This window comes from Grus americana, chromosome 5, assembly GCF_028858705.1.
Source record: "Grus americana isolate bGruAme1 chromosome 5, bGruAme1.mat, whole genome shotgun sequence".
Lineage (NCBI taxonomy): Eukaryota > Metazoa > Chordata > Aves > Gruiformes > Gruidae > Grus > Grus americana.
In genome coordinates this window covers 45,531,766-45,559,399 of record NC_072856.1, presented here as the reverse complement: position 1 = coordinate 45,559,399, position 27,634 = coordinate 45,531,766, and the positions used below count along the sequence as shown (strand labels likewise).

At 50.9% G+C, this 27,634-nt stretch overlaps 2 protein-coding genes across 5 annotated transcripts in view; one reads left to right on the top strand and one right to left on the bottom strand.

Moving 5' to 3' along the window:
* Nucleotides 1-6,588, bottom strand: part of IFT43 (intraflagellar transport 43) — a 45,500-nt gene extending 38,912 nt beyond the window's left edge. For 2 of the 4 annotated variants that reach the window (XM_054828763.1, XM_054828764.1), the window contains exons 1-2: nt 6,190-6,270; nt 5,523-5,612 (exon numbers count right to left, since the gene is read on the bottom strand). In XM_054828763.1, coding sequence (XP_054684738.1) covers nt 5,523-5,612; nt 6,190-6,243 — 144 coding nt within the window. In that variant the 5' untranslated portion in view covers nt 6,244-6,270. Of the gene's footprint in view, nt 1-5,522; nt 5,613-6,189; nt 6,271-6,502 lie in introns of those variants that run through there. The other 2 variants (XM_054828765.1, XM_054828766.1) reach the window with 2 other exon arrangements.
* Nucleotides 6,589-12,442: 5,854 nt separating this feature from the next.
* On the top strand, nt 12,443-27,530 carry TGFB3 (transforming growth factor beta 3). The gene is made up of 7 exons (XM_054828245.1): nt 12,443-13,285; nt 18,932-19,095; nt 20,501-20,630; nt 22,189-22,296; nt 23,108-23,279; nt 23,835-23,988; nt 26,361-27,530. The coding sequence occupies exons 1-7, from the start codon at nt 12,571-12,573 to the stop codon at nt 26,517-26,519; spliced, it is 1,602 nt and encodes a 533-aa protein (XP_054684220.1). The 5' UTR covers nt 12,443-12,570; the 3' UTR covers nt 26,520-27,530.
* The last annotated feature ends 104 nt before the right edge of the window (nt 27,531-27,634 follow it).

Sequence of the window (27,634 nt, the reverse complement as noted above, 5' to 3'; positions counted from 1 at the left end):
CAACCGTGCCAGAGACCCGAAATGATGCTGGACCAGTCATACTGAGGGTTATACACCGTAGCAGGCTGCAGCCCTTTTTACAGGAGCTCTGTTTCTCAAGTCAAGATCAGATCCTCCACTGGGAGGAGGAGCTATAGCAGTTAGCATAAGATAGGCCTAGCTGACAACAGTGTTACCTTTAGTAGATGAACTTTAGCTAAGCCTATGGTATAAGGGAGTAGCTTAGTTACAGGGTAGATGAGTAACTCAAGGAAAACAGCCTGTTAATCACTGTGAAAGTTGCAAACTGGTTGAGAACCTTTCCGATGAGAAGTGGTGACAACCAGTCATTAGGCACCAAATGCAAGAAGGAAGCAATTAAGAATCTGGTAATCTCTACGCAATCGTAGAAATGACAGTGTTCAGAATCACTCTGGGAGAGAAACTAGGGTACTCCACAGCCCTGCACTGGGAGTACACACTGGATGGCTGGAACCACTACACTAATCCACCTGACTTTTCTTCTGGACTGCATCATCTCTCTTGTGGAACAGGGAACATGTGATTAAAAAATTGCATATATCTCTGATTAAAGTGGTTTGGTATCTGAGTCCACTTAGTGTTTGCGCTGTCATCTGGTTTTACAGTCTTACCATGACAGGAGCAGAGGAAGACTACATGCAGGTTAGGGCAGCTGGGGTACAGAAGTGTCCATATCAGTAAGCAGCAAAAATGAAATCAGATTCACCCAACTGGTAAAATCTGGAAGTGTGTATCTGTCAGCCAGGGACCCTCTTGTTCCCACACTTGAGAGCAGAAAGGCTTCTGCAGAGCCCAACATGACCTAAGATTCTCTGAATGTATGGAGCCCAAGTGGTACAGGACTCGCAGTAGTACAGAAGAAAATCCAGCTGGACAACACATGTTGAAAAAGCATTTAAATAACCACCTCTTTGAGCAATCTTCTGCGTGGATTTCACCCTCAGCAATTGATTTGTAGTTGTTTATTCACTCAGGTTAGATAACCAGAGTCCTGTTTAAACGATGCCTGGATGTCAGCCTAAAGAATCACTGCCAGGAGTGTTTGTAGCTGGGTGGTGGAAATCCAAATAGCCGCTTTGCAAAATTCACCTGTGGAAACATCCTTCCAATATGCAATGGAGGTGGCCCAAGCTTTTGTTTGTCTCCATGAACCCTGTCTGAATAAGATATTTTTTACAGCACAGAAATACTCAGTTTTTAACTATCACCCAAGGACCACAACTACACAGGCAAGCTTACGAATACCAGGTAGGACAATAAAAGAAGAGAATACTCTCACAGAAGTGAAAGTACAAAGCCTTTCCCCAGGCTTTAGTGAAATGTGGGGAACAGAACCAGAAGGTAACTTAAATGATTTTGGACAAACCCTGATATAAAGTGGAAGTGACCCTGTCCTACCTGTGTGGAGAGATTCTCAACACAGCCTGGAAAACCCTCATCCTTTAGGCTGACATATTGCCTATTAAAGCAGTCTCCACTCAAAGGATCTACAAATGTTGCCAGAGGGACACTGACAATATCACATTGAGACTGTAAGAAGTAAAAACCCAGCGAAGCCTTGAGCAAGATCCCAAGGGAATTCCATCACTGTAGGATGAAGAGAAAACAGACTGTGGAAGCAGGATACCATGAAAATATTTTTGCACACCGATTTCTTACAAAACAGCAAATAGTTCACTCTTGCTGAGAGGAGACACAGAAAAGGAAAAAATTGCTGATATATTTTAAAAAAAGGCCTTTCCACTCAGCTTTCCAAATCAATCTCCTCAAGAGCTCCAAACGTGGCCAAACAGCTTCTTTTGATGGATGTCATCAAGCCAGCGTTCAGGCTGTTGGATGTAGTGATGTTAGAGCCAGGAAAAAGTTTGACTTTTATTCTATAAAAGTGTCCAGAAGTCCTGGTAGGATGGGACAGCAAAGATCTTCAACAGATCTCATTATATGATCTGCCCCTCCCATTATACAAATAACACGACCAGCTTGAATTTGTCCCATTTTGTCAGAAACTTGATAGCATCAAGAGGAGTAAAAAGTAACACATCGAGCCAGGGGATGGGAAAGGCCTCCCAATGGAAAAATGGATACATTACCCCTCTGAAAATGAATGTTTGAAATGTGGAGTCCTGGCATGCAGTGAGCAGACTTATCTCTAGGAATTCCCATTTACGGCATATTCCCCTGGGTGCCCAAGAAGTGCCTGCCTATTTGCCAAGGAGCTCTAAAGGCCATGAGGACTCACAGCCATTGCTGCAGCAGGATGCTGACTGCACCAATTACAGCAAATAATCATGTTCCTTCTTGCCTCATGGAATAATACATAGCTGCAGTGTTGTTTGTTAGTACTTGTACTTCTGAAAAGGCAGGAATGCTCTGCATGTCAGATGGCAGCCTGTGAGCTTTGTGACCATTAGTAAGCCCCTTGAGGAGACAGAGGTCTCAATTTGAAGGTAATGCAGATACTTCCACAAAGAAATGGTAATTACCAAATAGAGATTTGGGCAGAGGCATTACAGATACACCACTACAGTTAAGGAACTTATTGTGGGAGATACATACACACAACAGGCACTGAAAAGATCCTAAGATATCATACTGTTTTCATAGAGCTTGGGGGAAGTATTAGGCTATAAGGCACAAGCGATTGCAGTTGTGCCCTAGGGAAGGAGGTTTTAATAACACATTTGTGAGAGAAGACACACACTTGAGGAGATGTACCATTGTTTGGAGTCTTGTTTGGAAGACAGAGTCCAGGTCAAGGAGGGATCAGCAGTAATCTGATAAGATCTATGCTCCAAGTCAAATGATTTGACTATTGACTTCAAAACAAAGATCTTTTAAATTATGTTAAATAGTTGTTCAGCCCTCCAAGTGAATTTCCTTGTAATAAGCCCAAATGTTGAAACACAGATAGACAGGTACTTTTTGCTTCCTTCAAGCAAGCTGCTCTGACTGGAAAACACTTCCTGGATGGTTCTTGGTGTCATGAAGAGACCAGAACAATATCACAAATGGTATGTTCATAGCAGAAATTTGAGCTGGGTGGAAACTGGGTGGATTGACATGGAATTTAAAAAAAAAAAAGTCAAGGTGAATCTTAAAAGTTTTGAAACCCTGAGGAACTACTGAGGAGAGAATCACCATCCTGAATGTGAAACTGCACATGAAGGTGTGAATATAGCAGAGGTTTAAGATAAACCCCTTTGTCTTCAAAATCAGTAATAAGACTAAAACCTCCTATGGTGAAATAAATTACATGGGGCCTCCTCCACTACTGCCAGTTCCAGAAAAAAGTACTGATTTCTTTTTTTTTTTTAATTTTGCGTTTCTTTTGGGAAGGTTCCTTGAAAAGGTTTCAAGATGACCAGATGGCTGAATGAGACATCCATTGTAACAGCTGACCCCACCACTTGGAGGCAAGCCAAGGCCAAGCTTCCAGAAAAGTAAAAGGTGATTGCCAATCTCGGGCAAAGGGAAAAACAATATTAGTTCTATTAAATGCTCACTTTGGTATCAAATATGATCATGTATGAAAGACCTCCAATTCTGGAGCAAAGGAAAAGACTGAGGCTTATTTATAGTGGATTTTGTCTCTTCTCCAGTAGCTCCAAGGTTTTCAGTTAACAGCAACATTTAGCAACAAAGAACTGTCTGAAGGGAGACTATTGACACAAACGTTTCTTCCTGGTGGTTAAGATCCAGTAATAACATATTTGAATCTTGTAGGGCGTGGAAGGCCTCACCCTTCTGCTGCTGAAAAGCTCACCACTTTCAAACAGAAGACTGTAAGTATTTCTTAGCCCTCTCCAGGGGTGCCCAAGGTCTGGAGCCTTTACAGTCTCTTCACAGCTATTATAATGGCTATGATGTGAGAGACACCAATTACAACTGCAGTAAGTTACAGTCAGTCAGCTGTACCCCTACATCACACCCTGGTCTCTTTCTAACCAGGGAGTCAGTCCATGAACTAGGACAGCCAGTTCCAGTAAGAGAACAATCTGACAGTGAGCCACCCTAATCTGGAGGCTAACCAACAATTACACCTACTTAAACCACCAGCTGGTTTCTTTAAGACTTTCTTTACCTATGAGGCCCATGCTTCTTTTGATTTCTTAAATTATGCCTTCTGCAAACTGCCTCACAGAATGCCTCCTGAACTCCTATAGCATACCCAGGGAGGGGAGAATGCATAGGCAGGAGATGATTCTCTATTAAGCCTATCAAGAGAAAAGAGCATACGTTCTCCAGAAAAAAAAGGCTGTTCTATGAGGGGTTGTTGTAAGCCAAGCCATAACAGTGTATCGTCAACAGCATCGCAGGGACTTCAAGGAAATATCCCCCCCCCGCCCCTGCCAAATCATTTCAGCACAGATGGCTGGGACACAACTACTCAATGTAATAGAGAGTTTTGTCAACACACAGAGGATCTGGGAGTAGCCACTCCCAAGGCAGAGGGTCCCAGGGCTCTGAGTGCAGTAGCTTCAAGCACACAGCTGGCGCCAGGGTGGACAGCAGGGCAAAATGGGTTTGCAGTTTAAAGATGCCAAGAATATGGTATGCTGGAGACCACTACTGGCATTGCAAAAAGCTAAGTATCACCTCATTTAAACAAACATCACTGTCAATAAGGCGGAAGTCTGACGAGTCTTTTGTCCATCTGAAGGTGTCAGGGATAAAACCTGTATGTCATTTCTTGATAGGTGCTCCTTCCAGCAGGCAATGCCTGTGGAGAAGCCATGCTAACATCAGAGAGCAAACTTCCAATTAGAATTTGAGCACTCTGCAGTGCTAAGCAAGGAAGTGAATCAAAAGGGTTCAGATCTCATCTTTCTGGGTATTAGAGGATGTTGCCTCACTCTCCTGTGAAAGAGGGGTTCCAGACCTTTTGAAGATGTACTGATAAGAACAGACTCTGAACACAAGTTTTTCTCCAAAGCCAAGTGGGAACTGAGTTTGCATGTTTTTACCCACAAGACAAAGTCTCAGATGCTGCAAAGCTGGCTCCTGGCATGACCTTTGTAGCCTGTCCACGGAGGACAGGGAAAAAGAGTGTCACTATACAAACTTGATACTGACCATCTCGGATACTGTACTCTGGCTTTAGCAAAAGCAAAGTGCAAAAGTACGACATCTGCTTACCTGTATTCTGTCTTGCCACCACGGTAGTGGTGAAACTGGTCACAAAATTATGTGTCTGTTCATATTTTAATTCCCATGGAAGATATGCATGTACAGGAAGGACAGGCCCAAATCCTGTTTGATGCTACTCTCCATACCTCACACATGAGAAACTGTGGCCCCATATATGATGCTGTGTGAAAACTACACATCATGCAGAGGGCAATACCGGGAAAGGGACAGGGCAGTCACATGAGTCACGGCTCTAAGGACAAACTTCAAAGGACAGAGCACACCATGTGGGAAAGAATCTCAGAAGAAACAAAGAATCCTCTGCTGGAGACACCAGCAGGATTACAGACAGGTTCTCCTGACAAGACACCCACCTCTCCAAGAGAAGCAGACGGGGAATTCTTCCTGCTGAGATTTTCATCTGGAAAGAAGTCCTGGCGGGCTCGACGGCCCATCTTTAGTACCTGTAGCACAGGGGGAAACATGAAGGAGCAAAGGGCATACGGTTACTGACAAAAGCTGCATCAGAGCAGAAGGAAAAACGCAAGCAACAGCTCTGCAGTTCTGCTATGCCCTGCGATGAGGCACGTTTCCCTAAACAGTGCACAAGCGTTATCAGCTGCAGGTGTTAACCCTGCAGCCGCCTCCCAGCCCGCGGCCGGTGTGTGGGTCACGCTCCTCGATCTCAGCCGCGGGCTGCTCAGACCCTCCTGCTGCACGGCGTCCCTCAGATGCCGAACCCCGCGGCGGTACCCACGGAAAGCCCGGACAGGCCTCTCGGGGGACGGACGACATCATTTCCCCGCCTCCGCCGCCGTGCGGTGGGGGCTGCCGTCCCTAAGCCCGGTCCTGAGGCTCCCCTGGCCGCGCTCGTCCCGCTCGCCTGCGAACGGGCCGGGGTTAAAGACCCCGGCGCCCTGCTCAGAGAGGCTGGGACCCTCGGGCCGGCACCCAGGCGGCCGCTCGCGCCCCGCGACCGTTAACGGCTAAGCTCGCGCCGCGGGCCGCAGAGCGGCCTCGCCGCGCCCCGGGCCCGCTCACCCCGGCGACACCCCCCCGCCGCGGCGCCTCCGCTCGCTCCGGCTCAGCCTCCATCCGCCGCCGCCGCCGCCGGTGCTTCCGGCAGACAGCCCGCCCCCGCGGCCCCGGCAACAGCCGCCCATCGCCCGCAGGGGCCGCGCCGCTGACCCCCACCGCCCCGCGGCCCCGGCCTGCCCCCAGTCTGTCCTTCTTGTCACCGCGTCCGCCGCGGTGCCATCCCTGCGGAGCCCGACCTGCCCCCATGGGGGCTCCACGGCCCCCGAGGGCACGACCTCTCCCCTGCCCAGCCGCTTCCCCGTCCAGCCCCGCTCACCCCCAGGCCCTCCGGGGCATCCCCGCTCCCTGGGGCCCGGCCCTGGAGCGAGGGGCAGCCGCCAGGCTGCACACCTCATAAAGACTGGCTCAACATGGGCTGGGTATTCCTGCCAAACAGCCGGCAATGAATTACAACGCTGGGTACTCCCGGTAGCCACGTAAATATCCAGCCCCGTTAGCAATCTTAAAATCTTGGCCTGACCAACAGTGACAGCGGTGCTACAATTTCTCAGCACAATACGTCATGTAAGTACTCTTTTATCAGTTTTTAATTTCACATACAGTAGGGGCATGCCCTTCTGCCTTCTCCAGCTCTTTACCGTATACACTTTTTAAGTTCCCACTAAGGCAGATAATCCTAGCCTTGTAGATCTGTTTCCTCATAGAGGGTTTTGCCAAGCCTCCTGATCGCTTCTGATGCTCTTCTCTCTAGCTCTCTAATACTGCTTTGCAGACAGGCAGCCAGTTCCCAGAGCGCTCGGTAGAGGCAGTCCCAAGGATCAAATATAAGCACAATGATCGTTACAGACATGCCTCTCAAGTGTAAGTTGTGCAGAGATTTCCACTGAGCTGCATAGAACAACCCCTGGTCCCTTTCTTGGCTGGACAGATGTATAGATGGATTGTAAATAGATCTGGGTTTAGCTCCACATGTTAAATAAACATTCAGTTCTCCAGTGCTTTGTCCATTAGCCTGTATTTTTCTGGTGTCTCTGACATTCCTCACAATCTTCACCCATCCTCATTAGCCTCAATAATTGTCACCCATTTATTCTGCTGCTACAGTGAAGAACTGTACCACACCACAAACTACACTGTTAACACTTTGCCACGATGAAAATCGACTGTATAACCCTAACGTTTTAAGCCTTCCAGGAATACCTTTTATTAAAGGTACAGATCTCGCTCTGTACCTGCTTAGCTTTAGTAGAAGCTCATGGTCTGGCTGAAGAACTTTAAGAAGTCTAAATAAATCGTGTCAAATAATTCTCCTTTTTTTCCATTCCTTACTGACATTTTCAAGTAGTTGTGCTGTGACTGTGATGATCTAAGGATTAAGTGAAATAAGATTTGTGGGCAGAGGTAATAACTTTTTATTAGACCAACTGATATAGCTGGAAAAAAACTTACAAGAAGTGTTTCTGTGCCTGAAAGCTTGTCTGTTTTTTCCAGCTGTATCAATTGGTCTAATAAAAGATATTATCTCTCTTTACAAACCTTGACATGTTCAAGGAATTCAATAAGTGAGACCTGATTTTCCTTTTTTGAAGCCAGGCTGGTTAGGCTCTACGAAATCATGATCTTCCAGATACTTTGTTCTTCTCTTTTAATTACGGATTCAAGTATTCATCAGGTAGAGAGGGGAGTTTTCACCTAGCCCCGTGCTTCACCACCAGGACTGTGGGAGTATGGCCCTGCATTTCCCACGTCCCATCCACTTCTCCAAAGAGCTGCTACAGCAGTGCGGCTGTGCAGATACCAGGAGATGGAGGGGACTGCAGCCCCCAGGTTGCAGTAGCTACTGCAGGATGTCTGAGTACAAGTGTACACTTAGAGCTGACCTTCTTGATCAGTAGAAGAGCATCCTAAGAGGAGCATGGTAGTGTCCAGAGCAACGTCTGCTAAAGCAGGAGGGCATCCCTGGGGTAGGAGTGCATTGCCAGCTGTGGCCCCAGACAGGTAGCTGCTGGGGTGTTCCTGCCGGAGGCAGGGTAGGAACAGTACAGGGTGCCACCCTGGACGGACAGATCACGAAACAGCAGGACCCGTAGGTTCACTTGTCTGGAACTGACCCCCCCCCAACCCCCCTCCTCACGATTCCCCCAGGTTCCCATCCCAGACAGCACCCCACTAGCACCTCCCAGCTCCCCCTAAGACACACTGTGCTGCTTGCTGCCCACCCCAGTGACAGGAGTCTCAGGCTGACTGAAGGAGGGTGGAGTCCACGTGTGGCAAAGAAAACATTTAAGCATTTAAGCACTTGGAGGATTGAGCCTTGCCTCAGAACTTTGACTTCTGACTTCAGAGATTCTCAAGGAGAGAGAAGAGCAGACGTGCAGAAAGAATGAAACCTAAAATCTGTCCTGCCTTGAGTCCCTCTGGACTCCTCCACTCATTGGAATGGGGTTTGTCACCCACACGTTTTTGCCTGCTTGGGGATGGCAACAGGGGAGAAAGAGTTTTCATCCATCGTTTCACATTGTGGCTAAAATGGATCTTGCTTGCTTTAAATGTTGTGGTCACCTTTTCTGAACAGCTTCATTCTCTGCCCTACTGGTGACACTGCAGGCAGCATTTGATCTTGGGCCTAGAGCAGCCCCACTCAACCGAGGAGGAGACAGTCAACAGGACAAACGTCTGGTGCTGCTGTGGCTGTCCAAAGCCATTTTCTGTGCTTGCTTCCTGTCCAGTTCAGGTCCATGGTGCCAGGGTTTCTCTTTCCCGGTGTACAGTTTCAGGTGTATTCTCAGCTCTCAGTCTGCCTTACTTGTTCAGTTTTGTCCTCACTATAAATCACACTGCTGCCACCCCCTCTCGTCTGAACAGCAAGTAAGAACTACGCAAGCATTCCTTTCACGGACAAGTTCTCACACCTAAACATGGACTCCCTCCATCTGGTTTCAACCCAAATCCAATCACGCAGAATAGGACTAACGGAGGCCCCCACTGGCGCTGTTTACTGTTGATTACTCCTTGACTTGGACCTATGAATAGAGCTTGTGTCTGGTCCTCCTTCTACCCAAGAGAAAGCTGGGAGAATCTGGGAAAGCAATCACACTTTAGCACTCCCACATGCTTCTGGTCCTAGACCACCTTTAGAGCGAGGGCACACACATGTAGTTAAAGCTACAGCTATGGTGGAAAGCCCACGTGGTCGCACTGCTGTGGGAGAGAACAATGACCACCTTATTCAGAGCAGCCAAAGGTTTTGTTAGGCAGCTCTCTGGCAGTGGTAGGATTTATGGGATGCAGGGCAATTCCAGTAGCAACCAGTGACACAGCGCTGCACCTTTCTTCCTCACCCAGTCCTCACATCAGGCAGCCAGCCAGACTCCTGATTTCGACATGGGCCAAATCATTGAAAACATTATGCTTCCACTGCAAGCAAAGTGCTCGGTGAAGACTGCTGCCGTAGCCTGCTCCACACTAACAGCACACTGGCAGCTCCAAGCACCTCAGTTTGATTTTTCTGCATTTTTTTTTCTCCACGCACCTCAAAGTATTTACCCCATCTCTAAGGGTTTTTGGAGGAGGGAGACAACTGCAAATATTGTTATTTGTGTGGGTTCCAGGACAAAATCTTCTAACAACTGCAAAGCTTCAAACAAGAGGTTCTTCCCTCTGGAAGGTGGAAGGGGCTTTAGTAAGCAGAAGAGGCCCACGCATTTGCCTGTCTTGATCTCTGTGAGGACAGACACTGTTCGGGTTACATCAGCCCCAGCTCAGACTGTCAAACCCCAGTCAGGCTTGCCAAGTGTGAAATATTTCCTATGATACTCACACGTTCAGTAGTCCTGTCGGGCTCTCCCTCAGCCCAGCTGGATTCCAGTGTGTCCAAGACGTGCAACCTGTTAGCGACTGCTGCTTGCAGCCACCAGTAGCAGTTCCAGCACACGTCAGGCCATGGAGCTTCCCAACCTCTTAGCCCAGAGAGAGCAATGCACAGAGCAGAGAGTGAGTGGCCCAATACTGGAACCAGCACCACACCTACATCCTTCTTGCCTGCTATTATTTCCAAGCAGTAAGTCCCCACTGTCAACTTCTAACAGAAGAGTCTGCTCTCAGCCATTAACAACGTAACCTTACATTTTGTACTATTGCATTTCAGCCCATTTCTACTGTCTCAGCCATCAAAATCGCCTACCCCCTCCTATAGGGTATCCCAGTCCTCCCCTGTATTGACAATGCCTCCCAACTTTGGATAAGCAGCCAATTTCATTAGCACATCCATTTCAGCGTGCCAAGATCATTAATGAAAACTGGGCCTGGGACCAGCCACTGGGGAACTCCTCTAGTAATCTCTTATAATTCCTGTACTTATCTCCATCTTAACTAATAACTCACCATGCGGCACTGTAGCAAATGGATTACTGAAGTCCAAAGCAATGAGTTCTACCACATTTAGTGTGACCTCCAACCTAATGCAGAGTAGAGGAGGTCCCAGAGTGGAAAAGCATCCAGAATTCATTTCAGAAGTGCTTTGGGGAGCTCTAGAAACATCCATCCCAATCTACATAAAAATATTCCATGGATAGTTAATGGCAGTGGTCAGACTTTGCACCTTACTCCAAGTTGTGATTCACCTGACATCATCGTAGAGCCACCAAGTACCGTTATATCTTTGTCTGCTCCATCAAGGAACTCAAATTCCTTTTCCGCAAGCAAAGCACACGCAAACTGTGAGCAGCTCACCCTTTGGTCTCCTCACAGCTGCAGGGAACAGGCTCACCAGGCATCCAGCACCCCCAGCTGCCCCATGGATTTCCTCTGAACCTCTTCCACACTCCGTGTCTTCGGTGAGACACTGCCCTCTGAGCTGGCAGTGCTCTCCCAGCCCCAGACCCCCAAACATGCAGGCAAGGGAAGGCTCCCCGCAGCTGTGCCCGGTGTTTCCAGCCACAGATCAGCTGCCCTGCTGCCAGACACCATGTCCTTCAGGTGCTGGGCCCAGAGCACGAAGCCCCCAGGACTTGCTTCCCCAGAGAGCTCTGCCCAGCTCCCTCCTCACCCACAGCCCCACAGCAGCCATCCCTGCCGCATCTTCCCAACAGCACAGCCAGGCTGCTGGCTTCTTCGGCAGAGCAGCCGGCGCTGTGAGCGGCTGCGCTGAGTCATGAAGGCACAAAGCCGCCATCCCGCCCCAGACCTTTGGGCACCTCACCTGCCCAGGGGTGTTCACTCCCCCTCTGTGGGCTCCCAGGAGCACGGCTGGGTGGTGGGGTGGGGAGTCCCTGCGTAGCTGGGCAGGGTCCAGGTGAGGGCAGAAGGGCTTCAGGTCTGCGGGCACAGGCCCACCCTGGGGCAGGGAGGAGGGAGGCTGGTGTGACTGGTGGCCGTGGGCAGGGATGTCCCAGGGAGGATCCTGCACAGTCCCGGGTCATGGATCCCAACCTCACCTGGGCTAGCGTTTTGTCTCCCCTGACCCGCTTCGAGGGCAGCGGATGCCTCAAGCAGCCCCTTCTCCTCAGCGAGGGCTGCCGTGGCTGGGGACTCCTCTGCTCTCCACTGGCCACCTGCCTGCCCGCTACCCTCCCCGGCCTCCGGGGCCTCCAGGGCCCGCCAGCCCTGCCGCCAGCCAGGGCCCCGCCGGGGCCACCGCAACCCCTCGCCCGCGGCGTGGCGTCCGGCCCCCACCGGCCGCCCGGCCCCTCCCTCACTCCCTCGGAAAGAAACCACATCAGGAAAGTATTCGGGGTATTTTTAGCCGCTTTTAATGCGATTTCGCAGCTGGAAACGGGAGGGGCCTCCTCGCACCGCCCGCCAGCGCGCGGCGGACCACCGCGAAGGGCCCGACCGCCGCCGCCGCCCCGCGCCCGCCGCTGCCCGGGCGGCACCAGCAGGGGGCGCCCGCGCGCCGCCGTCGCGGCCGTGCGGCGGCCACGTCGGAGGGCGCGCGGGGCCGCCCCGCCGCGGAGGGGTCCGGCCCCGGGGCGCGAGGGGCCCGGCACCGCCGGGCGCGCGGGGGGCGGCGGCGGGGCCCGGCGGAGGGGGAGCGGCGGCGGAGGGCGGGCGGCGGTGGCTGCACGGCTGCTGAAGCCATTAGCGCGGTGCTGCGGACGAAGGCCGGGCTTGGAGCTCCCTCCCCCGCGCGAGCCCCGTCCCGGGGACGTCATGGGAGGGAGGTATAAAATTTCAGCGGCGAGGCCGAGGGAGAGGCAGTGTGCGCGGGAGGGGCGGCGCGGCGCCGGGCGGGCCGGTGCGGTGCGCGGCCGGGGCACGGCGGCCAGCGGGGGCAGCGGGCGGCCCAGCGGCGCTGCTCCCGGCCGGGCGGGGAGCGCCGCGGTGCCGCGCTCCCGGGGGTCGGGCACCGGGCGATGTAGGGCGCGGGGCCTGGTGGGGGCATGAATGGTGCAGCGAGAGGGGCGGGCGCCGCGCTCCCCCCGCGGCGGCGGGGCGGCGCGGGCCGCTGACACGTGCGGCGGCGCGGCGCGGCGGGGCGCCCCCGGCTCCGCGGGACGCGGGGCGGCGCATGGGGAAGGAGCCCGGCGCGGCGAGGCACGGCGCCTGCCGCTTCTCCTTGCGGAGCGCTGCCAGCTCTTCCTGGAAGTCCTGAGTCGCGCACGGCGCAGTGAGTTCATGCACCTCCTCGCCAAGCCTCAGCCTGCGGGATCTGGGGAGGCTGCCGCCAGCACACCGCCCGGTCCCCCGCGCCCGCTCGCCGCCGCCCGGGGGTCTCTCCCGGGGGCCCCCGTCGCCGCCCCCTCGCACATGAAGATGTACGTGCAAAGGGCTCTGGTGCTGCTCTCCCTGCTGAGCTTCGCCACCGTGAGCCTTTCGCTGTCCTCCTGCACCACCTTGGACCTGGACCACATCAAGAAGAAGAGGGTGGAAGCAATCCGGGGGCAGATCCTGAGCAAGCTGCGGCTCACCAGCCCCCCGGAGACCGTGGGGCCGGCCCATGTGCCCTACCAGATCCTGGCCCTCTATAACAGCACTCGGGAGCTGCTGGAGGAGATGGAGGAGGAGAAGGAGGAGAGCTGCTCTCAGGACAACACCGAGTCCGAATACTATGCCAAAGAGATCCATAAATTTGACATGATCCAGGGCCTTCCCGAGCACAGTAAGTGCTGGGCTCTCCCCGTGCCGGCCGGGGTGCCGCGCCCGCGGGGCAGGCTGCCCGGGACCCCGGGCGCGGAGGAGGGGCGGCCGGCCGGGTCCGAGGGGCGCCGGGCCCCCGCGGGAGGGGCCGCTTTCCTGGCGGGGCGGGAGCGCGGAGGCGGGAGGGGACTGCCGCGGCGGGGGGCGCGTCTCCGCCTGCCCGCGCGTTCGGGTGCGGAGGCGGGGGGGGGGCGGGGGGTGCCCGCCGCTGTCCCGGGGCCGGGGGAGCCACGGGGCGGCGAGCGCTCGGAGCACCGACGGGACGGCGAGGGGTTTGGCGGCGAGCGGCCCCGCCGCAGGTGGAGGAGGTGGGCGCTGGCAGCCGCGGCGGTGGGTTGCGGGGTCCGGGAGCAGCATCGTCCCGAGCCGCAGGCGGGGAGCAGCGAGCCAAGCCCGTGTCTGGAGCCCTGACATTTGGGGGAAGGCGGGGAGGGGAGAGGGGAAGGCGTGAGGTGGGAAGGCGGCAGGAGAGGAGGCAGCGTGGGTCTCGGGGTGAGTGCTGCGCGCTGGGCTAGGAGAAGGCGCAGGTCCCGTGTTTCGGTGACGAGCAGGTAGACGGACTCCTCCCTGCTGAAGCTTCAGCGCCTGCCGCAGACACAGGCAACCTGTTAGGTCTGTGCAGCACTCACGCTGGGTGTAGAGAAGGTGCAGAGGCACTTGCTGAAGAGACTGCTGCCTGGAGGACACTGTCGAGGGTGTCACTCGGACAGTCTGAGGGTTCGGAGGGGGAAGAGAAGATAAGAGGGATGCTGAGCAGGTGCAAAGCAGACTGATGCAAAGGAGACCTGCAAGGCAACATAGGCATTGAGGAAATATGACAGATGTTGAGCAGGTGCGGAGCAGATGATGAGCAGGCCCAGATGTGGGCACTAAACAGATTCAGGTGCAGAAGCTGAGCAGATGCAGATGCAAAGAGACTGAGCAGACACGAACCCCAAGCAGATTGCAGATGCTGAGCACATGTAGGCACAAGCAACCCCTTTGGTCTGCGCTTAGGATTCTTTAGGACTGGAAGATGTTGGTGGCATGCAGTCATACCACCATCCAGGGTGTCCTCCTGTGATGTAGTGCAGTCTTGGCGACACGATTTGAATGCCAGCAGTTCTGGGGAGGAGCTGTGACTTGGTGCAGGCAGCCTCAGAATGCAGTTACCCTGCCAGGTTTATGTTAATCTTGACATATGATGAGCTGGAATAAGAGCTACAATGTGGTAATGCAACAAATTTCACTTACTCTCTAGCAGACGGCACTCCATATGGTTATATGATTAGCTTTTAGCTCAGGAGACACCAAGACTCAAGGAACAGAAAGTGCACAGGGTATATAGCAGCTTACCCATATTTCAACATTTTTGACCTACTGAAGTGTTGTCTGTGAAATTCTAAAAATATATGGGGAAACCAAGTGTCTGCGAAATAGCACAGCCACACTATGAACTGGTGTGTTTTGGGGAAGGAAGTTTGGAAAGTGGAACAGTGGGAAATGCAGGCAGAGTAGTGGATTTGGATAAAGTAGAGGGGGAAGAGGAGTGAAGACATGTGGTGCATGAGAAGGAGCAGTGAGGAGGGACTGTGGCTTGGGGAAAATTCCTATGGAAACAAATGAACCTGTCCCATGTCCCCGGAGGACACTGGGGCAATGTACGGAGGCGTGGGTTCAAAAGACTTAGTGCTCAGATTGAATTCCTGGGAGTGGGCAGAGTAGATGCCACTGCCCAGAGAAAGAGGGAACTCTGGAATTGGGTCACGCTGGGAGACGTTAGCTCCAGACAGGCTGTGGTGTCAAGAGACGCACTCCTTTTGAAACCTGGGGAGTTTCATCGCTTACACCATGGCTGAATTTGGCCCCCTGTCTTCAGAAGTGGCTGATGTTCAACTTTCCCATGACTCTGTCACTGTGCCAGGTGGTGATCTCAGAGCACACTCTGAGCCAAAGCCAGTCTCCTCTGGGGGGGGAAGGGGAGGACTGCTCCATTGAGGGAACTGCGAGGATGATACAGACAAGTCTGAAATGCGTGCGCACGCACACTCACACACACACGAACTGTTCTAGCTCCAAACTATTAGTCAAGCGGCTTCTTGGCTCAGAGAACTCATCCTTCTCAAAGGCCTAAGGCCCAAAAGTGAAGAGAGCTGAGGAGCAAAAAGAGCAGCAGGGAAAGCCCCATCCTTCTAGGAAGGAAGGATATTCAGGACCAGGTTCCCCATCCCTACTCTGAGCTGTTTGGTGACTCACAGAATGGGTTTTCTGCTGTGCCTCTTAGGCACATTGCCTCAATTATAAGGGACTTTCTTTCGACGATAACTTGCTCTCAACCAGCCATTGACTTCAGGGATCTCCTAAAACTCATGGGAGTTCAGACCCCCTTAAAGCACTGACTTGGTTACATTCAAGGTCAGGGAGCATTTGCAGTGGTCCTGCAAATGGCTTTGCTTCCTTCCTGAGGAAAACCAGATGCCATCTTCCAAACCAGCCTGAGAGACAAAGCAATGAAAGCCATGGGTTGCTGGGGCCAAGCATCTCTTCCCTCCAAACCTGTCACCTGCAGAGTTCCAGAAGGATCAGTTTTTTCTCCAAAGTTGTGCAGCTTTGGCATGAAACACCTTGAAGTACCAATGGTATAATATGGAGTGAGACAATACCTGCTCACAGCCAGCCTGCCATTCCTTGACATCAAACTCTAACTGCACAGACATCAACCTTCTTGGGGCTTGCCAGGAACAGCAGCTGCGTAGGATCAGCAGCACATGGAGAACCTGCACCTCACTAAGAGCAGTGGTAGGAAGAGGGAAGCTCCCGAGAGAACCTGCTCCCTGTATCACACTGTCCACACTAAGAGGCTGCTAGTCTATTCTGTACAGTCAACAGCTTTGGCCTGTCTGGGGTCCACAGTAACAGCAGGGTCCGATCATGAGGATACATCCTGGCATGTCAGATGTAGCCTGGCATGGGTGCACAGGGTGTCACACATTCCCTGTCTCCAGGCTTGCTTACAGCCACTGAATGTTGTGGATTGGAAGAGCTTGCAGGAATATTGCCTCCAGGCTTTGTTCCATGCTGGTAGATGGACACATCCTCATTCCAGTGTGATTAACACACCTGACCTGGGCCTGGACCAAGTTCCCTGAAAAATCACCTCACCTCCTTCACCTGTGACCTCTTGCAAAAAGTACTTTGCCCCAAAGCAGTCAGCTTCCTGGGACTGAAACCTGTATCCTGGACACCCTGCTATGAGAAGCAGGCTCCAACCTCACAGGGTTCAGGGTGAAACACAGAACGCAGCTCCATCTCCCCATCAGAGGGCTTGTTCCCAGGGTACGAAGGGAACATGAAACTTCTTCTTAGGGAAGGGAAGATAACTATTACTATTTCCACTAGGAAGGTCTCCCAAGACACCAGCACCTTGCTGGTGAAGTAGGTAGAAGGCAATGTGGGGACAGCAGGCAAAATACAGTAGATACAGAAATCTCTTACCACCATGGCTGCCTAACTTAGCCAAAAATCTTAAGGAGATGATAAACAATAAATTGTCTTGTCTCTCATCTGCGCTGTGCTGTAGGACCAGATCTGCAGTCTCTAAATAGACTGTCAGATAAAGCACTCCTGTTGGAAATAGATACTGGGCTAGAGTGACCACTGGTCTGATCTAGAAAGGCATTTCTGATGATGACTAGGACACCCCTCAGGGACAGGCAGTCAGGTCTGAAATGGAAGGCCAGGCTGTTAACAGCACTATTAATAGGGCTAGGAGTGCACAATGGCTTAAGGGGGTATTAAACCACAGTATCTGCCTATGTCTAGGACACAGAACAGTTACCGGTGTTAGACTGCAGCTAGGAAGATGCCTTTGGGCATCTCTAATGAGATCAGAGCTTGGTTTTTCTGTGGCATAGAACCTAGAACCGGTCACAGTGGTGGAGTCCCCACAGTGGGGGTCCTTGCGTGGCTCAGTGTACTCTTTGCACTGCAGGGTTGTTGGGCTGAGCACACCAGCTCTTGGCTGCAATGGGGTCTGGTCTCCTGGGATTACCGAACATCCATCTCTTCAATAGCAGCCAGAGACTTTCCTGCATGGGAAAGCTGTTCCATTCAGTAGTACAAATGACAAAACTGCCTCCAATTAAAGTCCAATGTGAGCATCAGGTCATTACGTTACCAAGTAAAACTTGAGCACCCTAAGAACACATCCTTGTAAACTGGCAGGCTCCTGCTTGCTGAATCTGAGTGTAGCACAAGAGGAAGACCTTCATCTTCATGGACATGACTCTGGAAGTGCGTCAGTGTTGCTCAAAGCAGAATTTGGCATGGGAGATGAACCTCTGTGTTCAACTGCTGTTTCACACGAGCCAATCTGCAGAAGTTGCTTACTTTGGGAAATAGTAGTGGTGGTGTGAAGAGAGGGGCCGACTCCAGGAATCTAACTTAAACGTTTCTTCAACTAGGGCTTCTGTTTGTCACAGGCTGGAACTGTGGCTGGGAAAAGGTAATAGTTTTTCTTTCTGTTTCTTTTTTTGTTTAAAAACAACTTAAATATCAGCTGACATGAGAGCCCCGTGTTGCATTGCACAACAGTCAGAGGTCATATGAGAGGCTCTGTAGGGCTGCAAACAAACCTGTGTGTGGGCATAGAGCAGGAGCTGCTGTGTCTTCTCTGCAGGAAGCCTTAATGATGCTACAGCCTTGAAGGCTAACAGAGGTCAATAGGACAGCAACAACAGCGATGACACTTTTCCATAGGACCAAAATGGTCCCAGTGAAGAGAGGCTTGTGTTCTCTTGAGGACTTTGTTTTAGACCTCATAGCTTTTACCTGCTCTCTTTTGAGGCATTTGTGAAACGGATTTTTCTGTTCAGCAGACACACATCGAGACAGAGAATTGCTGTGTTATTTCCTGCCCATGTGCCCAATCTCCACAAGTCTCTTGGCTCTATTACTCTGTCCTTGAAGCACTCTGTATCTAGTACCATTCATGAATTCCTTCTCCAGGTCGTGAGTGAGAACTGATCTTAAAACCCAGTTCTTTCAGTGCACACTGGATAGTCACTGCTCCAAAAAGTCTTACAGACCTCATGCTTTGTGGACACTTGACTGGCTTTCGTTCTAGGAGACAATGTCAAAGTTTGTAAAACTAAGATTCGATGGCAATGAGATCACCTCCTATGTGGCTTCATGTCTCCAGCATAAGCAGAGTCACTCCCTCATTGCTATTGGGAATTGGCCCCACTAGCTGCAAATGAGGTTGCCCCATTGCCTTGGCTGCAGTTGTCATTTTGGATGCAACAGACTCATGAGCATTAGCAACATTTGATGAGCAGAGTTAGAAGAGAGAATATTAAAAATACTGTGGTTGATCTCTACTGATTCTCTGGCTTGTAGCATTGAAATAATGGTGGCAGCAGTGGGAAGATTTTGCAAAATGTTGCAATGGAGACCAAATTTGACTGGATTCATCTTGTGTTACCTTTAGCTAGATGGCCATGCTTCACAGGTGGCAAGATGTTTGAATGACATAGACTTCTGCTGGAAAGCTCTTTCTCAAACAATATTTATTTGAGATCCTGCCCCTCTGACCTGTGGTTCTCAGTCTTTCCATGTTTCTTTTTCCTAGATGAGTTGGGCATTTGTCCAAAAGGTGTCACCTCCAATGTGTTCCGCTTTAATGTGTCCTCGGCAGAGAAGAACAGCACCAACTTGTTCCGGGCCGAGTTTCGGGTGCTGCGTGTGCCCAACCCAAGCTCCAAACGCAGCGAACAGCGCATTGAACTCTTCCAGGTGAGTATTCTTCTCACCTTCCCCTGTGCCTGAGCCCAGAATAGCTTGGCTCCTTAATGGTTGCCTCAGTTGATATGCGCAGGACCACAGAACAGAGAGAGAAGAAATTCCATGCTGTACCGCAGGACTTCTGCCGGCATATGCAGTAATAGAATCACCTCTCTTTCCTTGTACAGTGTAATGCTATCCTTTCCCCACTCTGATTGTGTGGCTGCTCTGGGCATGCTGGTGTGGTGTCCACTGCAGCTCTTTGCTGCACTGAGAAGGGGGTTGGAACTGGAGCAGCCTTGGAAGTGGAGCCCCTCACGAGTGGAGCAGCCCTGACCCTTCTGGCACATCTGGTGCCGAGGTCCCTTGGCAGTTTTGTTCCTTTGACTGTCGCAGTACAGTTGGTGCTAATCCAACGGGTGGAGCTGTCTGTCTTGTCACTGATTTACTGGAAGAATAATGCTTGCTTTCAATGTTCCCTTTGGCAGCAGCTCCTCAGGGGCACAATTCATGGCCCTGTTAATTCAGGTACTTATCTGGAGCTTGGTTTGAACCCATGCATCCCCCTGGCAGAATAAGGTCTGGTTCAGGTTTGGAAGTGGTCTTAGGCTGGGTTGGACCACCCAGCTAATGGTACAGTTTAGCATCCAGGCAGCACAGTCTCACAGGCTGGTGTCTGTCTGCTTTGCAGTAAGAGTGCAGCTAAAATTGCCCTGTGACTGGTAGCTCTTGAGGACTTCCTGGAATTCAGTTTCAAAGGTCAGAGCAATTCTCCACCAGATGACACAACTGACAAGGAGGCAATCCCAGAGCTTCTCCATAGGTTCAGTGGAGTGAACCTGGGGTCCTGCGGGAAGGAACACTTTGCACAGGCTGCGGCTGTTTGTCTGGAAGCGGGAAGAGATGTTGGAGCAGAGGGAGAGATAGAGGTCTCCAAACCTGATCAGCCCTGGTGTGTTTTGATAGAAGTTGAAGAGTGTAGATGCATAAAAATGCCACAGTGTAGGACTCGATAGGCTTGCTGGGCAAGGGACCTGTGGCAAGATGCTCTATTGCCCATTGCTGGTTCTACTCTGAAATCCAGACCCACATCCCACAGGTGTATACAGAAACAAAACCACCCATTAGATCAATTGCTGTGGTGTTCTGCCTCTGGGTACATGCCCTGAAACAAGGATGAATTGAGAGAGGTGGGCTGCTTGGGACACAGAAATAAGCATTGTGTAGATCTCTGGAGTTCAGGCTGGTTGTGAAGCATGTCCTTCTCACCTCTGCCAGGGTATTCCTGGTGTCTCACTTGCTGGGACCAACCTTCTGAATTAGTTTTTAGAAAGCTGTGGAAGAAAAAAAGACCTGAGGCTATTCCTTCCTTATGCGCAGCACTGGCTGATTCTCTCTACCACTCCTTCTGACGCAGATCCTTCGGCCGGATGAGCACATAGCAAAGCAGCGCTACCTCAGTGGCAGGAACGTGCAGACACGGGGCTCCCCCGAGTGGCTGTCCTTCGATGTCACCGAGACTGTGCGTGAGTGGCTTCTGCACAGAGGTAGGGGTCTTAGCTGGACAGTATGTCAAGGCATCCATAGAAATGTGGATCAATGTTGACAGGAGTATCGCTCTGCTCCCCTTTTTGCAGGAGCTTGGTTCATATAGAGGACAGCTTCTTTCAGTCTGAGAACAAGCCTCCCCGCAGAGAGCTACCTCAGTGCGTGACATTTGCTAGAATCCTAGCTCAGTCCTGGTGTCCCCACTGTGTAGCTCTGTGGGCTGAGTTAGAACAAATATTCATCCTCTGGAGGAGGAAATTGTTTTGACTGAGAGATGCTGGAACTTCTTTTGGTTCTTCGATTCTAAGCCCAGAGTGGACCCCTCTGCTTGTCTAAACTATATTTTGTAATACCTAGAAAATGAGGATTGCTCTGGTTTAATTTTCCTGTTGACTAGAGCAAATGTAGCAGGGGAAAAAACCAGCAAGGATCCTGGTTTCTTTAGCTGTTTACAGCTTGGCAGGTATAAAGGTGAGGAAATACCAGAGGCTGACACACCTAGACAGATGGAGGCTTTAGCACTGGAGAGAACATACCTCTGCCACCACTGGGCAGCCCAACAGATAGTTATGGGGCAGCTCCCAGCAAGAACACTGACCCCATTCACAGCTGGAGCATAGGCACCGTGACTCACAGCTGGATTGGCCTCACAGATAGAAGCTAGGTGCCACTGAAAACTGGAATGCAGGTACTGGCAAGCAGCCGCTCCCTGGAAGGGTAAGCTGTGAGCTTGTAGGCTCCTCCTTTTTCAAGCAATCTAAGCTGTATCCTGATGGCTGGAGTTCAGGGCTAGAACTGCAGCGAGCTCTGGGCAGGCACACTAGCTGACAAGACATCACAGAGTATATAGTGCTTAGGAAAAAAGGTGCTAGGCACCTTGTCAATGCCCCAGGGAGCCAGATGTTTTAATTCATGACACAACATAAAAAAGGAGCTTTCATAAGAGTCTTATGTTCCCTTAGTCAGGCCCACACAGCGTGACTGGTCCAGGAAGTTATTATGAAAATAGACTTGCCTTTGGAAAGTCTGTGTGACTTAGACTGCTAGCAGTTCAACAAAACAGAAGGTTGCAGCTGCTGAGAAAAATGCTTCCAGTGAAATTACTTGTTCATATCCAACTCGCTCATTTTCAGATCTCTCCTTCAGACACTAACCAGAAACCAGATAGTAGACAGGTACTGAGGATGGCAAAACTGATTGAACACAGACACTGCAAGCCAGCTCTTCAAAATACTTGTTTTCCAGTGGAGCTCCTTGAAGCTCACAAATGCTTTTGGATACTGAATAGCCTAAAAAATGTAACCAGGAGCACCCTTCTCACCTGCCCAGGAAGCTCCTTTTAGCAAGAGCAAAGCTTTTGGCACAGGTGAAGCCGCAAGATTCTGCTTCCCATTCTCCTTTCCAAGACGGCTTCTGTTCCCCAACTAGCATCCCTGGCTTTGAGACTGACTCACAGTCTAGGAGTTACCACAGTACATGTCCTCAGTGAAACTTCCCTGCGCCGAGAACTGTCTCAGCTGAGGAATACCGTTTCTCACAGAGTGATCTTTTTTGCAGAGTCCAACCTTGGCCTGGAGATTAGCGTACATTGTCCTTGCCATACTTTTCAGCCCAATGGGGACATCTTGGAGAATTTGCACGAGGTCTTGGAGATCAAGTTCAAAGGTGATGAAGAATTGGGTTAGGGGAGGCTGTTGGGGAAGGGAAAGCCTGGAGTATCTAAAGAAAAAATGAGGTCTTGCTTTGCATATTTGAGTATTTTATGTTGCGCAACATTTGTCTTAAAGCATACACATCTGGGTTTGCATGTTGATTATATGGGTATATCCACTTTGTACACAGATTAGAAATGGAAGAAAGTGCAGGCTGGGTGGGTTTGCACGAGTGTCTGCAGAAAGGAATAATGTTGTATTTCAATGTCTCTCTGGGAAGTTCAGCTTGATGCCTTCTCAGATTTCCACAGAGGCACTGCTTTCCAGTGAGGGTGACTGAAACACAAGGAAGTCAGGCATCCTGTGTGAGGTGGCCCAGAGAGTCAGTGGCTTGGCTGGCCTAAGAACTAGGAACCTCCTGGCTTGCAGCCCTGGGCTGCAGCCACTGGCCCCCACAGGCTCCATTTCTGAGGCTGTTCTGCAGAGCGCCAATGATCTGACATCTTCTTTAAACCATTCATCTTCCTGCCTGTCCTGGGACCAAAGCCAGGAGTGAGTGGGATGGATTAATGGCCCCACCAGCAGTTTGCAAATGGTAAAACAGGTGGCCCGTAAGCCTCTATTTCAGGCCTGCAGCAGTCAGATTCACCAGAGCGAGGGGTCCCTGTGAGGGAAGAAGTCCCAGAGTAAGCGGATGTGGTGCCTGAATCCCTTTCACCCTGGTTCAAAGGCAGGCATGAGTGTGTTAAATGCACTGAAAAGTCTTGTTGCATCCTCCACTTCCACACTGATTTCTTCTTTGTGGATCCTGTTTTTCTCTGAAGGCATTGACAGTGAGGATGACTATGGCCGTGGGGACTTGGGGCGTCTGAAGAAGCAGAAAGACTTGCATAATCCCCACCTCATCTTGATGATGTTACCCCCACATCGGCTGGAGAGCCCAGCATTGGGAGGCCAGAGAAAGAAACGGGCCCTGGATACCAACTACTGTTTCCGGTAAGTGAGAATCCTCCCTGGCGTGACCAGGTCCCATGCCTGAGGTGGGCAAGCCTGGCGAGACTCCATGCCATTGGGAAAGGCAGAGCCCTCCAAGGGGGTTGTGGGTCACTGTGGTGCCACAGGGACCACATGAGAAGCAGAGCTCAGCCAGCTGCTCCTAGTGTCCAAGAAGGGGATGCTGGCCAGCTCAGCAGAGTCACTATGTGCTTCTTGCTCAGCCGCTGGCTAGAGGGAGACTTGGAAGCGGCTTCCTGGAGCACAGCCTAGGCAGGGCCCCACAGCAGCCCTCTGCTCCCTCCAGGTGCTGCTGTGGGTGAGTGGGGTGCTGCCTCCGTGGGCCAGCGGCCAAGCCACCCACCAGCAGGCATAAGCAGTGCCAGGCTGCTGAGCTGCCCACCACTGCTTGCCTGTGCTGCTCCTCTGCACTTGGCGCAGGGAAACACCACGCCCCACTGGGCACTGCTGGTACTAGTCCTTCTGCTCAGGAAACTGCACCACACAATCGCATATAAGGCCCCTCTTTAGATTCACTGTTTCAATACTGTGTTTCAGGAACCTGGAGGAGAACTGCTGTGTGCGTCCTCTCTACATCGACTTCCGACAGGACCTTGGCTGGAAATGGGTCCACGAGCCTAAGGGCTACTTTGCTAACTTTTGTTCGGGCCCTTGTCCGTACCTCCGCAGTGCAGACACCACTCACAGCACGGTACGTCCAGTATATTATCCTGTCAGGGCTTGTGGCTGTGACTCCCCCTTCCTCCCTAAGTCTGATCATATCCAGTCTCTTCAAAGCAGCAAAATCAGTGCAGATCAATACATGTAAAAAACTGTCCGAAGAAACTGCAGAAAAGAGTCTAGGTGGTTCAGCAGGGAAAATGTGCTTCCTTTGGAGTCAGTACTGAGTCCATGCTTCCAGCCAAATGTTGAGGAGGAGGATGCTGCTGTCTCTTGGATAAGATGTGAAACAGCAGGACTGATGGTTTTAGGGTACTTATTTGGTAATGGCCACAGTATTAACTGAATTGTTCGCATAAAACATCAACTCCGGTAATTATCCTCTGCCTAAATTTCTCCTGCAGTTTGCACTGGACAGAGGATTTTTCTATGCTCTATGCCAGGTTGTCATGTAAAACTGTTGTGCCATGGCTCGCAGCTGCCATCTGTTACCACAGGGGCAGCTGTAGACCAAGAGTGAAGGGAAATCCGTATCCAGAAGTGAACACAGCCATGCAGTAAGCTCTCCTTTCTGCACAGGCATCCTTTCCAGATGTATAAATCCCACTTCACCTATGACAGGGAGGAACCTACTAAGCAGCGAGATTCACGAGTAAAAACTGGCAGAAGGTAAATGTCTTTAGGTAACTTACGTGCAACCTCTGTTTAACATGAGTACACTAGGCAGTCTTTGGGAAGAATACCACCTGAGCCTGGCTACTGTCTAGAGTGGAAGAAAATAAAAGCAATAGAAAAGCACAGGCACAGGAGAAGTACCAAGGCGAGGGAAGACAGACTAAGGAGCAGGCAGTCCATCGCTGAAGCAAATCCTGTGCTTCTGTCCACAGAAGAGAAAAGGCGGCAATCCAGACAATGCAACAGCTCACTAACAAGTTAGCTTCAGATTTCACTAAAAAAGTTACTGGAAAAAGCAGATTTGGCTGAAGAGTAGATAACTAGGTAAAGATGACATTGCAGAAAAGATGCCAACATTTTCTTGACAGCTTGAGAGTCTGCACAGCAGCAAGGCTTGCTGAAGCTCAAGGACTAGTATCAGTGGGAACAGTCGATCTATGGGAATGAAGGAGTGAACAGATGCTGGGCATTAAGCACAAGACAAAGCAAGGGAATGAACAGCTTTGAAAGGGTAACGGGCATGTAGCTTTACCATCTGGTTGTCCTGAGAAGCTCTCTAGTAGATAACTGGACTGAATCAGTGTGAGAGAAAGGAAGTTTTAGAATGGTTCCTAATGTTCTGTTCTTGAGCAGGAAAGGAAACGATCAAACATTAAGGTCAGCTGAGTGATCCAAGAAAGCTTTAGAACAATATAGCTGCTGACAGCTTGCCAGCACCACCTAGGAAAAACATGGTGAAAAGATTTCTTACCAGTTTAACCTACTGTCTCTGAGTAGAGCAGCCCCAGAGCACATAGTACCCCTGTGGTACAGCCAGGGGTACTTTGCTCAGTATCCCAGAGAGCTTCTACCAGAATGACTGCGATTACATGGATCTGGATGATAGAACAGGATGTTTCTTTAGCACCTCTCATCCCCAAAGACTGTAAAGTAGTTAAAACGCAATGTGCCAGACCCTGTCGTTTATACCAGATAAGCACTAATGAGACCACAGTAGTGCTGGTGAGATCATGTTTTGGCCCCACAACTCAAGAAGTTGCTTACCGCTGAGAAGCGGCCACCTCTGGCAAGAAACATGGCAACTGTTCTGTAGCGGCTACATGGCTAAAGTGTACAGTCATCTGTGGGCTGCGGCCAGCTGGGAGGAGGAATCCAGTGGGGTCCCACAGGACACTCTCCTGGCTCCAGCATTATAGTGTAATGACTTGGAGGATGGAGTGGAGGGAGAAAGCATTAGACAGTTCAAAGCTGGGAGGGAGTTGTGGATACTTGAGAGGACTGGCATCCATCCAGTGCTATCTAGAGATGTTAGTTGAAATAAGCAGCACTGATGTTCTTTCTTTTGGTTTCTTTAATGGAACCCAAGAAAACATGGCCCCAGGCTAGTTACACCCACCCTTGTTAAAAGCAAAAATTGTGTCACATAACCAAATTAGAGATGAAAGGAGACAACTACTTGCATTCCTTCAACCCTTAGGCATCAGCCACAGAGCAAGGCTACTACAATTTAAAAAAGAAGTCTGAAGAGTCAGGCCAGGGCAGGTAAGACCCTTTAGAAGCAGGCCATGATCAGGAAGTGACAGGGGAGTATTACTTGCTTCAGGAAAATATCCTCTGATGAACATAGTCGAAATGCCTAGAGACCTGTTGGCTTTGCAGTCCCTTCCTGTTCTCGACCAACTTAAACATATTCCTGACTTCGTCACCACATTTACTTTGCTTCTGCAGGTGCTGGGCTTATACAACACGCTGAACCCTGAGGCATCTGCTTCACCCTGCTGTGTTCCCCAGGACCTGGAGCCGCTCACTATCTTGTACTATGTCGGGAGGACCCCCAAAGTGGAGCAGCTCTCCAACATGGTGGTGAAATCCTGCAAATGCAGCTGAAAGGCACCCTGGCCCACCCAAAGCCAAGAGAGAAACTGTCAGCACCCACTCTCCTGCTCCCAGGCTAACACAAAAGGAACTGGGGGTCAGAGACTACGCATGCTGAGGGCCGAGTGCCAAACCCTGTGGCTTAGGATCTGGCAGCCCTTGGGGATCTCTTCTGGAACATTTCTTGGTCTTGTTGGCAGTGGCATGTTCCTTCTGGGAGTTACTTTGGTGACACGAAGGCCACACTCTCCAAAATGGCTGGACAGTTGGTGCGGAAGAGAAAGATAGGGTGGAGGAACTGCTGTGTATTTGCATGCTGGGTGGTTGAGCTGGAAAAGCTGGGAATGAGAAGGAGCAGGTGAAAGGGGGAATGGAAATGGGGAGATGTTTTCTATTCTAGCTTTAGCTATCTTAGGACCTCAGCCCTCCCCACTGGCCTGAAGAATTAAAGGTTTCCCCTGTAGGAGGAAACCCTGAAATTTTCTTTAGAGAAAGAAAATGCACCAAGAAGGGAAGCTGCTGAGAGAAGAAATGCTCAGAGATACACTTAAACTTTTATTCCTCAGAGCTGTGATCCAGGAGTCCTGCAATTGAAACTCTGTGTCTGCCAAACCTCTAAGTTCAGTTGGCAGATCCTGGCTATTGGTTTCTAACTGCAAACTGCAAGGCTCCCAGCCAGCCTGCTGAGGGTGGGCAAATACAAGGAAAGAGGGTGCTGAGTCCATTTTCAGAGGGACTGATGTCTCCATTCAGCTCTTTTCCCTTCCTGGAGTTTCTGAGAGATGGTTTCTGGGTCAGGGCAGGAGCACTGTCTGTGGGTACCTGAATATTGGGCCCATTCATTTGTGAGCTGATACACCCTGAGGACCTCTTGTCTGTTGTGGTTTGTGAGGTGCTTCGGGGTGTTCTGCACAATGACCTGAACGTGGCCCAGGCCTCACCTGCCAAGACTTAAAAAATAGTAATCTCAAAAACATTGTAAAAAATAAATATTTGGGGGGGGAAGTGCTCTTTTTTTTTTCACAAGCAAGTTGTTTGTTGGAGGGTTAGATGGTTTGCTGTTTTTAAACTGCTATGCTGTGGCATACTCAGTCTAAAATCTTTCCCCTTTCCAAAATGTCTCTTCA

Bases quoted from the DNA above. Each gene is read 5' to 3' on its own strand.
- TGFB3 (XM_054828245.1), top strand. From the start codon at position 12,571: ATGGTGCAGCGAGAGGGGCGGGCGCCGCGCTCCCCCCGCGGCGGCGGG. The intron at 22,297-23,107 runs GTGATGAAGAAT...TTTTCTCTGAAG, and splicing joins CTTGGAGATCAAGTTCAAAG to GCATTGACAGTGAGGATGAC. The intron at 23,280-23,834 runs GTAAGTGAGAAT...ACTGTGTTTCAG, and splicing joins GATACCAACTACTGTTTCCG to GAACCTGGAGGAGAACTGCT.